This window comes from Chrysochloris asiatica, unplaced genomic scaffold (genome assembly GCF_000296735.1).
Source record: "Chrysochloris asiatica unplaced genomic scaffold, ChrAsi1.0 scaffold00003, whole genome shotgun sequence".
Lineage (NCBI taxonomy): Eukaryota > Metazoa > Chordata > Mammalia > Afrosoricida > Chrysochloridae > Chrysochloris > Chrysochloris asiatica.
Window position 1 is genome coordinate 18902093 of NW_006408521.1, and position 13069 is coordinate 18915161.

The 13069-nt window shown below is 43.8% G+C and overlaps 1 protein-coding gene across 2 annotated transcripts in view; it reads right to left on the reverse strand.

Annotated features, from left to right (window-relative positions):
- The window catches only part of MYOF (myoferlin), a 188516-nt gene that overhangs the window by 1568 nt on the left and 173879 nt on the right, over nucleotides 1-13069 (reverse strand). For both annotated transcript variants that reach the window (XM_006831148.1, XM_006831147.1), the window contains 5 exons: nucleotides 10020-10161; nucleotides 8033-8132; nucleotides 3834-4024; nucleotides 875-984; nucleotides 344-491 (listed from right to left, as the gene is read on the reverse strand). In XM_006831148.1, the coding sequence (XP_006831211.1) occupies nucleotides 344-491; nucleotides 875-984; nucleotides 3834-4024; nucleotides 8033-8132; nucleotides 10020-10161 (691 nt within the window). The remainder of the gene's footprint in view (nucleotides 1-343; nucleotides 492-874; nucleotides 985-3833; nucleotides 4025-8032; nucleotides 8133-10019; nucleotides 10162-13069) is intronic.

Here is a 13069-nt window from a genome sequence, read left to right on the forward strand (position 1 = left end):
ATATAGAGCAATGAGTAAGGATGCAGAATGGTTTGGGGAAAGGTCTGAAAGTCTGAAGCATGATCAGTTGGACAGGCAGGCTAAGGTCCAGGCATATGTTGATAAAGGTCTGAGATGTCTCCTGGAATTCATGAAACCATGAAGTCTATTGGAACTCGTGAAACACTACGGATGTCATTCTAATCGCAAGGTGCATTGCTTTTAACATTTCAAAAGCTGAAGGGTTGTGACCCCTTAACTGCTTTGTGACTCATCCTTCTGAAGGACAGTAAAGACAAATACCAAGTTAGAGAATGGGCACCGTGCACAAAGAAAGCCAAGACAAGAGGCTGAGGGCTCTCACCGGTAAGGAATACAGGAGCACAGCCACAAAGAGCAGCAGGATCAGCAGGAAGAGCAGGCCGATGATGACCCACTTAAATCGCCGCCACACGATGAACTTCATGGTCTTACATGGGTTGGTGAACCAGAGGAAGGAGGTTTCTGGTCGGCTGCATTGCAAAGAAATGGTATTACCTTCCCAACTCAGGAGGGACACGTATTTTATCACAGAGCACAACACAGTTCAAAGAATAATTAATAGCATTCATAAGGTCAAGAAAATATATTATTCCCCATAGTTGGCAGAGAAAGGTGCTTTAACTTATTGCAGCTTCCTAAACTCCTGAAGACACACTACATTTTGGTTTCATGGAAAAGAAGAGTGATTAAAATGAAGTCATATCGCCACCATCTCCAACTTCCACCTCCCACTATGCAACAGAAAATTAAAAGGACAACAGCTAATCCATTCCATTAAGCCAATTGGAGGGGGGCTGTCAGACTGCAGGTGTTTGGGGATCAGACAAGGTTGAGAACAAAGAAGGCCTCTCACTTTGGTGGGTCTAGCCTGGGGTTCATGTTGGGTTCATCCCGTCCCTTCCCTGCTGGCCTCTCGTCGGCCTCCTTCTCATTGAGGATTTCCAACGTCATCTCCACTTTCCCCTTCAGTAAAGCAGAACAGGTTAAACACATGACATCACGTTTCACAAATATTTTTATTTCAACCCAAGGAGTATTCCCCAAGCAATGATTTTTATTCTTGTAAAACAATCCTTAGATTGCCTTAAATTTTCCTCCAGAGATTTCATCACATTTCCTCTCCATGTGTTTCTGAACCAACTCCGTGTGGGAAACTGTGAGGACAAATTACTTCCCTCTCCTCCCTGCTCGCTGCTCTCCATTCTCTGTATCCCTCTGTATCGAGCGTTCTCACATCAATCTCCTTGCTTTCTCACACACTTTCTTTTGTAACTTTACTTGAGCCCAGGTTAAGGTGAAAATCGCTAACAACACTATCTAACATCTATTGAGAGAGTACGCCATCAGCTCCAAGAGAGTAGGGCCATGTCTCTTCAGGCAAAACACTGTCGCCCCAGTACCCAGTGCTGATCCTGGCACATAGCAGGAACTTGATGTACAGCAGCCAAATGAGTGACTAATGCTGCTTCCCTGGTGACAGGTCCCTGAATGATGTGCTAGACACTCTTCTGTAGGGGTAATCTCATGTGATGCTTATGACAGTCCTGTAAAGTTGAACTGTATCATTCTCATGTGAAGATGAGAATATTGAGGCTGAAAGAGGTGTAGAAATGTGTCCATTCGTTTTAAACCCCCAAACCCACAGCCATCCACTCCATTCTGACACATAGCGACTCTATATTGGTGTGAAGTGCCGCTGAGTCAGTCCCAACTCAGAGCAAACCTGCATGAGTTTCTGAGGCTGTAAATCTTTATGGGAACAGAAAGCCTCATCTTTCTTCCTTGTAGTAACTGGTGGGTTTGAACTGCCAACCTTGGGATTAGCAGTCCAATGTTTAGCATCACCAGCATAGGACAAAGTAAAACTGCTCTTCAGACTTTCTGAGACTAATTTTTTTGTTTTGAACTTTTTATTGTGAATTGAGTGAAGGTTTACAGACAAGATCATCAGTTTACATCCAACAAGCCATATACTTTGTTTCATCTCAATGATTCCAGTCCCCTCCATGTACCAGCAGTTACCCACTTCCTCTCTGTGGTCCCAGTGCCATTCCACCCTCCATGCTACCCTTGGGTAAATGTTTTCCTTTTGATCTTCAATGGTTGACCACTTCATGGTGAGCATACCCTACTGTTGTCCACCCTATATGCCTATCTACTGCTTGGCTGAAAGCTGGGGCATGAAGGTGATCTCCTTTCCAGACATGAAGGGTGGTCAAGGGTCATAGTCTCGGGTTACTCCAGTCTCTTTCTGACCAGTAAGCCTGGTCTTTTTAAAAAAAAAATAATTTTGAGTTTTGTTTCACATTTTGAGACTAACTCTTTATGGGTGCAGATAGCCTTGTCTTTCTCCCAGGCCTCCTTTTAGAGTTAAACTTATCTAAAGCTTTGACAGACTTCCTAGGGCCCACGAAAGCAGACGAGGTCACCAGCATTTGAGGAACCATGGCAGTGGAAATAATGAAATGATGTGCAAACTAATTGTTGTGGATTGAATTATGCCTCCCCAAAATATGCCTGAAGCTATAATCCCATTTGGTTGTCTTCACTATGCTACTGAGTCAGGATTAGTGTAGGATGTATTTTCAGTCAACCTTTCTTGAGACATAAAAGAGATGAAACCAAAGCTAGCAAGCAGAGCTGGGGGAAGACAGGTGCCGGGCCACATGGAGACTGGCCAGAAGCAGGAGCTTGAGCTCAGAGGAGACAAGGACATTCCTCCAGAGCCAACAGAGAGGGTAAGCCTTCCCTCAGAGCCAGCACCCTGAATTTGGACCTCTGGCCTCCTAAACTGTGCGAGAATATAAATTTCTGTTTGTTTAAGTCATCTGCTTGTGGTCTCTCTGTTATTCTAATATTAGATGACCAGGAGTCCTGGTGTGGCACTGTAGGATAAGTGTTGGACCACAAAGTTGGTTTGAACAACAAGGTCAGTGATTCAGACTCACCAGCCACTCCTGGGGAACTCTATACAGAGTCACTGTGAGTTGGAACCCCTTTGATGGCAATGAACAACTACAGTCTATAGTGACAGAAAGCAGATGCGTGGTTGCCTTGAACAGATGGAGAGAAATGGACTGCACAGGTTACAGGGAAACTTTGGGTGGTGATGGGAATGTTGTGGATGGTGATGCATACATTTGTTACAACTCACTGAAATGGACACTTTGAATGGGCTCAGTTTTTTGTTTGTGAAGTATATCTCAAAGGTGCTTTGAAAAATAAAATTATGTATGGAAGGCAATTAGTGTGTTGCCTGAATCATAATTAAAATTAAAATTGGTAATAGACAATGAATAAAGTAGTCTTTTGTGACATGGTGTGATAACTCATCCTACAGCTTCTATATGAAAATATAGCCAAAGCCAGCCAAAACCAGACAAAGCCAGCCAAAGCCAGCCAAACTCGCTTGTAAATTATGACCTTTTTGTTCCATGGATGTCAGTACTGCCTAAAACCCCTCCCTCCTCGGCTTTTATAAATGGTGAGAAAACCTCCAAGTTCCTTTTTTCTGTATTGTAATGTATTCGAAGCTCTTCATAAACTAAACCTCCTTGTTGAAGAAGTGAGGAAGGGTCCTAAAGAAATGCAGTGCAACCACTTTAATTTCCGGTTTGGGGATCATTCTAATCCCCTCACTTTTGTCAACCTGAAACACAGACACCATATCTCCCAACAGCTCTTGTAATCCAAGTTACAAACCATTCCCAGAATTTAATCCGACCTATTTAACACTTCTTTACTTTATCTGGAATAATAAGCAAAACTTAAATGATAAAAGGAATAAATGATCCCCAACCAAAAATACTCACGGCCATCACTCGGGCGCCATCTTTATCCGCATAGCATGGCCACCACCCTCTCATAGACTTCTGCTCAAAGAGTGATGCTATCTTTGCTTTGAGGGGGTCTGTTGCTTTGAGGTCCGGAATCATGTCCAAATGGCATTTCTCTGATGATTTTGCTGGCATGATTGTGTGATGCAAATCAAGTTCCAGGCAACCTAGCCAAGAAAACAACATTAAACCTAAATAAGCTTCAAACCTGCTATCATTCATAGGTGAACAGAATGTTCTTGTCAGAGGACAGGCAGACAGTGATTGTGAACAGGTGATAGGTGAGTTAGAGAATGGGATGCTGGTAGATAGAGATTTCCTTCCAGGTAGGATGGACAACAGCATAGGAAATACCACTCTACTGTTTAGCATCTGACAGAGAAGTCCAAGTTCTCTTTCTCAAAGATAGGAGCAGAAACACAGTTGTTCTATAAGCTCACAGTACTTGATGTTGTTGTTGTCAGGTGCCATCGAGTCGGAACCGACTCATAGCGACCCCATGCACAGCAGAACAAAACAATGTCCCATTCTGGGCCAACCTCACTACCGCTGCCACACTTGACGCCATCAATGATGCCACCTGGCCAATCCATCTCGTTGGGGGTCTTCCTCTTTTTCTCTGACCCTCCACCTTACCCAGCATGACATCCTTCTCCAGCAACTGTTCCCTCCTGACAATATGTCCAAAGTATGAGAGACGGAGCTTAGCCATCTTGGCCTCCAAGGAGCACTCTGGCTGCACTTCTTCCAACACCACAACTCAAAGGCATCAATTCTTCTACTATCTTCACAGTACTTACACATCTATAAACAGTGTTTCCACTGAACTTAAGGCCCTTGGATTTTAAACTTGCTCATTCTGTTTCTGAACTGCCTTGAACAGAAAGGCCACTTGGCTTTCAGTAAAGACTGATTCTTGGAACATGGGAAGTTCTGTAGAACATTCGAGTCTCTTCTAGTGTAACCTTGGGAACATGAGCTTGAAAAGGAAAATAACTGGCTAAATACCATATTCTCACCAGGACTTAGGGAACCTGGGCCAGGGTACTTGCAGAAGCACATTTATGTCTTCCATGATATGAGGCATAAACTCTTTAGTATCACTTCCATCATGACCGTCTTTTGAGTGTGGGCCTTCACATGAACCTTTCTTTAAGAAGCTGTTGTTTGCCATGTGGGATCAAGTCCATGGATTGCTGGAGTGAGAATTTAGTCTTTGACCGTGCCAGCAAAGAACACTAGTGAAGTGTATGGCAGATCCCCTTTAAGTTGCCCAGTTCAGAGAGTGTTCATCATCTAACTGGATCCAGGATTTCAGTGTGTCTCAGCCTTCCTGAGTCTTTGCGTACTTTCGTCCTGTCTCTTTTTGGGGACAGCTATAGCCACTTGGAGTCCTGGTGTGGCACTGTGGGCTAATGCACCAGACTGCAAAGCTGTTTGAACTGCAAGGTCAGTGGTTCAAGCTCACCAGCTGCTCCTCGGAAAGCCTATAGAGGGTCGCTATGGGTTGGAATCGACTCGACAGCACTTAACAACAACAACATAACCACTTACTCACTGGACACTTTTCAATATAGTCATTCTCCTTATTTGTTATCAGATTATTTCTATGATTAATTCTCTGTTGTTGTTAGGTGCCATCGAGTCAGCACAGACTCATAGTGACCTTATGCACAGCAGAATGAAACAATGTCCGATCTTGGGCCAACCTCACCACTGTTGAGTCCATCAAAGCTGCCACCTGGCCAATCCATCTCATTGGGGGTCTTCCACTTTTTCTCTGACCCTCCATCTTACCAAACATGATACCCTTTTCCAGCGACTGGTCCCTCTTGACAATATGTCCAAAGTATGAGAGATGAAGCTTAGCCATCTTGGCCTCTAAGGAGCACTCTGGCTGCACTTCTTCCAAAACAGATCTATTGGTTCTTTTGGCAGTCCATGGTACTTTTAGTACTCTCCTCCATCACCATAATTCAAAGGCATCAATTCTTCTACGATCTTCCTTATTCACTGTCCAGCTTTTGAATGCATATAAGGTTATTGAAAATACCATGACTTGGGTCAGGCGCACCTTAGTCCTCAAGCTGACATCTTTGCTCTTCAACACTTTAAAAAGGTCTTGTACAACAGATTTGCTTAATGCAATATGTCATCTGATCTCTTGAGTGCTGCTTCCATGAGTGTTGATAGTTGATCCAAGAAGAATGAAGTCCTTGACAACTTCAATCTTTTCTCTGTAGTCAATAAAGCACAGTTAAACATCTTTCTGATATTCTCTGCTTTCAGCTAAGATCCATCGGACATCAGCAATGATATCTCTCATTCCAAGGCCTCTTCTGAATCCAGCTTGAACCTCTGGAAGTTCTCTGTCAATGTATGATTGTAACCATTTCTGTATTATCTTTAGCAAAACTTTACTCGCTTGAGATATCAAAGAGATTGTCCGATGATTTCTGCATTCCATTGGGTCACCTCTCTTTGGAATGGACACAAATATGGATCTCATCCAATCAGTCTGCCACATCCCAAATTTTTTGGCAGAGATGAGTGAGTGCCTCCTGTGCCACCTCACTTTCTTGAATTCAATTTTGAGTCCATCAATTCCTGGTGCCTTGTTCTTTGCCAATTCCTTCAGTGCACCTTGGACTTCCTCCTTGAGTATCATTGGCTCTTGATCATATGCTACCTCTTGAAACGGTTGAACATTAACCATTTCCTTTTAGTACAGTGACTCTGTGTATTCCTTCTATCTTCTCTACTATCCTGGAATTTAGTGTATACATTTTTACTACTCATAGTCCTTGTGTGGTGTTGAAGGATAAACACTGGCTTGTTCACTACAAGGTTGGCAGTTCAACCCCACCAGCCACTCCTTGGAAACCCTATACAGGGTCCATATGAATTGGAACTGACTCAACGACACTTAACAACAACAACAACTGCTCTATAAGTTACTGAATACCGACTAAGTCAAAACCACTGCATCAGTTACTTTAAGAGCTAAAGGGATGAACAAGATGAGTCACCAGCCACTGTGGGTATGTCTCATCTAGAAAAACCCCTTGGAAGTCACATTGAAGTAGGGTGACAAACTAAGGGCTACAGTTGACTATGAGAAAATGAGATCTGAACTGGCAAGTGACAGAGATCATGGAAATAAGATGATAAATGTGAGTGATCAAGCAGGTTACATGGTTGGGATTGAACAGCTGAGTGAAGGTGAGCAATAGAGAAGAGGAATCGCAGGGGACTCTGGGTGTTTCTGCCTAGGTGACTGGAGAAATGATTGTGCCTGGAATAGCAAAAGAAATTCATGTGGAGTGCAGGATGAGGCCAGCCAGGGAGGTAAGGCTGAGTTTGATTGCAATCATGGTGAATTTGAAGTGTCAGCTAAACATAAAGGTGAAAGGTTCTGGTCGGCAAATGGGAATAATTATCATAATAGTTTCTTATTATCTGACGTCAGGCACTGTGAGGGGTCGGGCTTCACACTGGTTTAGGAATCACACCTTGAGAGGGGACAGTGGATAAGTCACAGTGGATAAGTCACTGAAGGGGCCCAGGGAAGACCTGAAGCACCAGAGGGCAGGCCTGTGTTTAAAGAGATTGAGTCAGCCAATGAGACAGACTCAGGACCAGGAGAGTGGGAATCAGGTGAGCACAGCCCACAGCAGTCCGGTGGGGGAGGGGGTGGCAGTAGGGGTGGAGCTTGCCAAGTAAAGGAAGGGTCTTTAATGGCAGAGGATGGGGAAGAGCACGTGGCTGGGGATTAAGGGCCCCTGCTAACTTATGAGGGCAATGTGGAGGAGGGCCTGAGAACCTATTCTGAGGTACTGGGGTGGGGTGGATTGGAGGATGTGGGGCTAGATGTCCCCTAGTGAAAACAGGATTAGAGTCTTCATAGAGAGGCAGGAGACCAAGCAAGACCCTCAACAGAAGACATGGAGAGTGGTTAGGGATCACGGAAAGGCTGCATTCATGTGCCCACTTCTCAGAGGACTTGAGACAGATGGGTGGGCCACACTGCCAGGTCATCCAGGTGATTTGGGTGTGCCTCCACTCCCAAATTACCAACAAGTATTGCAGACTCAAATAACTGATTCTAAGTGTTCACTGGTTTCAGTAATTCTAATTGTAATTTCTGAGAGAAAATGATGCGATTTAAGCCCTACCCAAATAGTCATCCAGGGAGAACTTGTCATTGTCCCATATCTGAATGATGAGTTTGGGTGGAATCCGAAATTCAGTTTGGTCGACACTCCAGAAATGCTCCTAAAATGACAAAAGAAACAGACAAGCCCAATGGTACCAATTACTGGACTCGGAGACCTTAAAACTGCAACATCAAGGCACGGGGCCTTGTTTTTCCCTTGCATCCCCTGGATGTTCCTAGCGACCCAATCCATGTATATGGTGAGCAGGTGGGCACCCCAGGAAATCTCAGGGCCACCAGCTGGGTGACAAAAAGGATATCCCAGGCGATTCCCAAACAGAAGGTTTCCTGCCATGTTCCTATCAGTGTGAATTCCTGCTGCCTGCCCTCAGGTTGGGAGCGATTTAATCTGCCCCCTGACGACCACTAGGACCTGATTAGATTATCTTTCCAAAGCCAAGTTGTTCTATATCCACCCACAACATCACCTGCTGAGGTGTTACCTCTGTTCAGGTGACTTCACCGGCCCCACACAAATGTCTGAGTGGATGGGCCCTTACAAATCCTCTACTATACACTCCACTTTTACATGGAGGTTGGGAGACTGGGGCCCAGATATCTCTCTTTTATCGTGCAGTTTCAAAATGTTCTGGCATTTTTAACTCTTAAAAAAATACCACTTTTATATGCTTGTGGTCAACTAAGACCCCCAGATCCCTCACACTAAAGATTAATGGAGGGAGAACTGGCTAAGGGACCTCCACGTTCTCACTTCTCTTCCTTGCTTCTGCCCAGACAGTATTAGCCAAAAGTCCCATCTCCATACCCCAAAGTCGCCTGTGTCCCTCTGGCTCAGCAGGAAGGGAATTCCCTTCCAGTTATTTATTATTTGTAGTTCCTGAATGTTCCCCTCTGTCAGGCTGAGAGAGTCTGGGTCTAAGGAGCCCGCTTTCCTGTTGTCTGGTCCCACCTGACTGTGCTGCAAGAGATCATGCTAGGAGAGGTGACCAGGCAGGTACAGAGGGGAGAAACAGAATGGGCTGGGTGGGATGCTAAAGAAGACATATGCTATTGTTGCCTGCTGAGGTTTCAGGTCCCTTTAGCACCCAAATTCTCCTTGGGAACTGCCCCTTGCCTTCTTAGTCCATGCAATTTGGGAGGAGCTGATTCCAGCCCTCATTCCTGGGCCTGCCCAATCAGAGCACTGTATTCTTGGGCAACAATGAATGGCTCAGGGATGGGCACATGGTCTCATACCAGAAGAGACCCTGAGGCCCAATTCTAGAGCTCTGGTTGGAGCCATGGTGATTTGTTCTTCTTGTTCTGCTGATATTGCTAGAATACAGGATGTTAGCTGGGGCTGCTGGCAGTCATCTTGTCTCCACAAGGGAAGAGCCCACGTGGAAATATGGCCACAGAGGAGGAGGAGGCAGAAACAAATTTCTCAAGACATCATTTCAAGCTGGGAATCAAGGTGTTCCTAAAGCCAGCCAACTCTGTTACTAATGTAAACCAATAAGTCCTTTTTTGGTATAAGCCAGGTTAAGCTGAGCCCTAAAATGGAGACTCTTATTAATCAGGACCACACGGACCCTGAGTCCTCAAGGAGGTGCTTCTGAAGATGGCGAGGCTGATACTGAGGTTTAAAAAGGGAACCCACTTTGGCTAATTAGTCAGACAGTTATGCCTTTCATGGGAAGAAACCGAGCTTTTCTATCACATAAGATATACATTTGTATTGATACAAGACTCCACATCCACCCTTTACTAGTTCCTTCATCCTGTTGCCAAGGACCACAGTGTTCCTTATACTTCCTAATTACATAAATACTTGTCATAGCTGTGCGACCTTGAGCAATATCTGCACCTCTATGGGTCTCGGGTTTCCCATCTGCCCCAGGGGAGCTACACCCAATGACCTCTGAGACGCTCTGACATTTTTTGAGTTTCTGAGTTAAGGAAGGCCCCATGACATCCACTTCCAACTGGCGTGTTTCAAAGCTCACTTTTTTAGCAACTGTGCAGAGCTGTTCGGCTGGGAGGTAGTCAAACGGGAAAACGAATCTCCAGTTAAAATTCCCTTCGCCATCCAAGGACCTGTAATGGACATCTGTTTTCTGTTTGTTTTCTTCATTGCCAGGAATCCAGCTGAAAAGCAGAGGCAAACAGACTTAGCCTCATGTGATTGACAAGTCATCTAGCTGCAGAATTGTGCGGTGATTAGAGGAGTGAAGCAGGAGAATATTAATGCACTTTTCTTGGGCAAGTTCCAGTTGTCTACAAAGCTGGGGGTGATTTATGAAGGGGAGGCGCTCTGTTGCATCCAACACAGATTTTAGCCAAATAAAATATAATTCCTCTAAAACCAAAGCAGGAAATCCTTTAGACTCTATCTAGCAGGGATAAGATGAAATTTTCTGGAAAATATCAACAATTTAGCTTCTATTTTGGGTCCGCTGAAGTTTGCTGGCTATGATGTCAGTCTCCCTAGCTCTAACTCATTAGTGTCTGTCATCATCACAGATAGGCACAAGGAACATGCATTAGCTCAAAACTTTAGCATTTCTTTCTCCATATTTTTCTTAAACAAACAAGAGAGGCATGAATCAAGCCATCTTAAGGCTTCCTTCTTTTATTATTCTTAAAATTCACTATGATCAAATGAATGAGACTAGCAATAATATATTATTTCCACATACATATCTATGAGTTTATTTCAGTAAACAACTTTCAAGGTAAATTTTTAAATTTTAACATTCAAAAAGTTCCCTTTGATTTGTGCCTGGCACAGAGTAGACACTAAAATAAATACTGGTTGAAGGAAAGAATGAACGGACATGCCTGGAAAGAAGTTATTGTCATATCTTATTTTCTGGGAAGAGTCCTGGTTTGGAAATGGGAGTTAGCATTCGAGTTTAGACTGAAAAAAATGCATAGTTCTCAACGCTGACTGCACATTAAAATCAACTGGGGAGCTATTGAAAATACTGGTGCCTGGGCCTCACAGATGGTGCTTCCTGGGAGGAAGCAGGCCTGGCCTCATCTCCTCACTTATAAAAAGAAGCAGTGATGTGTGCCCCTTCACGTGGTCAGTACGAGGACAGAAAAAGAGATCATGATTTGGAAGAGGGAAATCTTCAACTCATGCTAATGCTCATCTGCTGTGAACCAGGCACTCAGCATGCATTATTTTATTCTTCAAATGAAGAAACTGCAAAGGTTCAGAGAGGATATGGAACTTAAACAAAGTCACATAGTCAATAACAGACAGAATTCAGTATTTTTCCCCAGGACAGTCTGACTCTGAAGTCCAGCTCTACTATTCTGCCTCAAAGGACCATGGAGACTAAAAGTTGCTTACTAACATGAAGTCCTATTCTTGATTGTTGTTGGGTGTTGTAGAGTCAGTTCTCTCATAGCAACCCTGAATAGGGTATCCGAGGAGCATCTAGTGAGTTTGAACTGCCAACTTTGCAGTTCAAATGGTCTTGAGGTCCAGTGCATATCCGACAACACCCCACCAAAACACCCCTATTACTGGTTGTTGTTGTTGTTATGTGCCGTGAAGTCGGTTTCGACTCATAGTGACCCTATACGGGGTTTCCGAGGCTGTAAATCTTTACAGGAGCAGAAAGCCTCATCTTTCTCCCAGGAACAGCTGGTAGTTTCGAACTGCTGACCTTGCGGTTCGCAGCCCGATTCGTAACCACTACGCTACCAGAGCTCCTTATATCACTGGTAGTGGTATTTAATATCAACAAAGACTAGGAAACCCTCTAGGGACAGTTCTACTCTGTTCTATGGGGTTGCAATGAGTCAGAACTGATTCAATGGCATAGGAAAATAATAGTAGTTTTACTTTGGGCTGGTCAGTTAACTGACTAGCTAAATTAACTGGACTTCTTTTGACAGTTAAACTTTTTAACCAACTCACTGAAGACAGTTCATACTGTCTTGGCTATAACCTCATCAGGTGAACCTCCTGATACATCCCCCAAATGCCACCATCACCCGCCCCCCAGCGGCTCACCACCTGAAGCTCACCACCCTCTCTGATGTCACAAGAAATACTTTCATGTTTTCATTTTAAGACAAGTTAAACCAATACTCTGTGGTTGCTAAATAGACTCATGAAATAGACCCTAAATAGACCCTAAAAATAAGGACCCAAATCCTGTCTAGTCCTGTCTGCACCCTCTTCATGGTCACCAGTGAGTCTGAGGCTGTTGTGGCCAAGTGTCAATCTAACACAACGACCGTAATTTCACACAAATGACTCACGCATTGCATGGTTTTGCCACACCTTTCCCACCTCATGTCATCATGTCTTATGTGTGCTATGCGTGCTATATGTGGGTACATCATTTATAAAAATATGGCATTCTAGGTGTATCATTTTGTATGCACCATATTGTGCGGTGCTAGGCATGCCATTTGTGCATTCTTCATCTTTCCACAGCCACTGTTGTTGTTGTTGTGTGCCATAGCGACCCTGTAGAGGGGGTTTTCTGAGGCTGTAAATCTCTACAGGAGCAGAAAGCCTCATCATTCTCTTGTGGAGCAGCTGGGGATTCTAACTGCCAAACCTGAAGTTAACAGTCCAGCAAGTAACCCATAATACCGCCGGGACTCCTTCCACATATTATATTTGGATTTTAATTCCAAATATTTCATGGTACTTTCAGTTGTGTTTCAGATTTTTGATCAGAGGAATTTTTACAGTCCAGTATTTACTTGAGTTTGTTTCTCTGATTTGAAAAGAAAAAAAAAAAGGAGCTTATGATAGTTAAATAAATTTGCATATATATAATTAGCTGGGATTAGTTTTCCTTGGGGAATGGTAATAAGATCCTGAACCGAGAAAGAATAATGAAGAAGTTAATGAAACGTTCCCTGTTTACAGTGAACCTAAATGATAGTAATTATGTCTTTAACAAAAGTTTTGATTGAGGGTCACATGGGATCATGAGTGAAACTTTGCTCCCAATTTTTGAGTATGTCAGGTTTTCAACAATTCTTATCTTTTACTTATCAAGGAATCACACTCAGTGAGGGC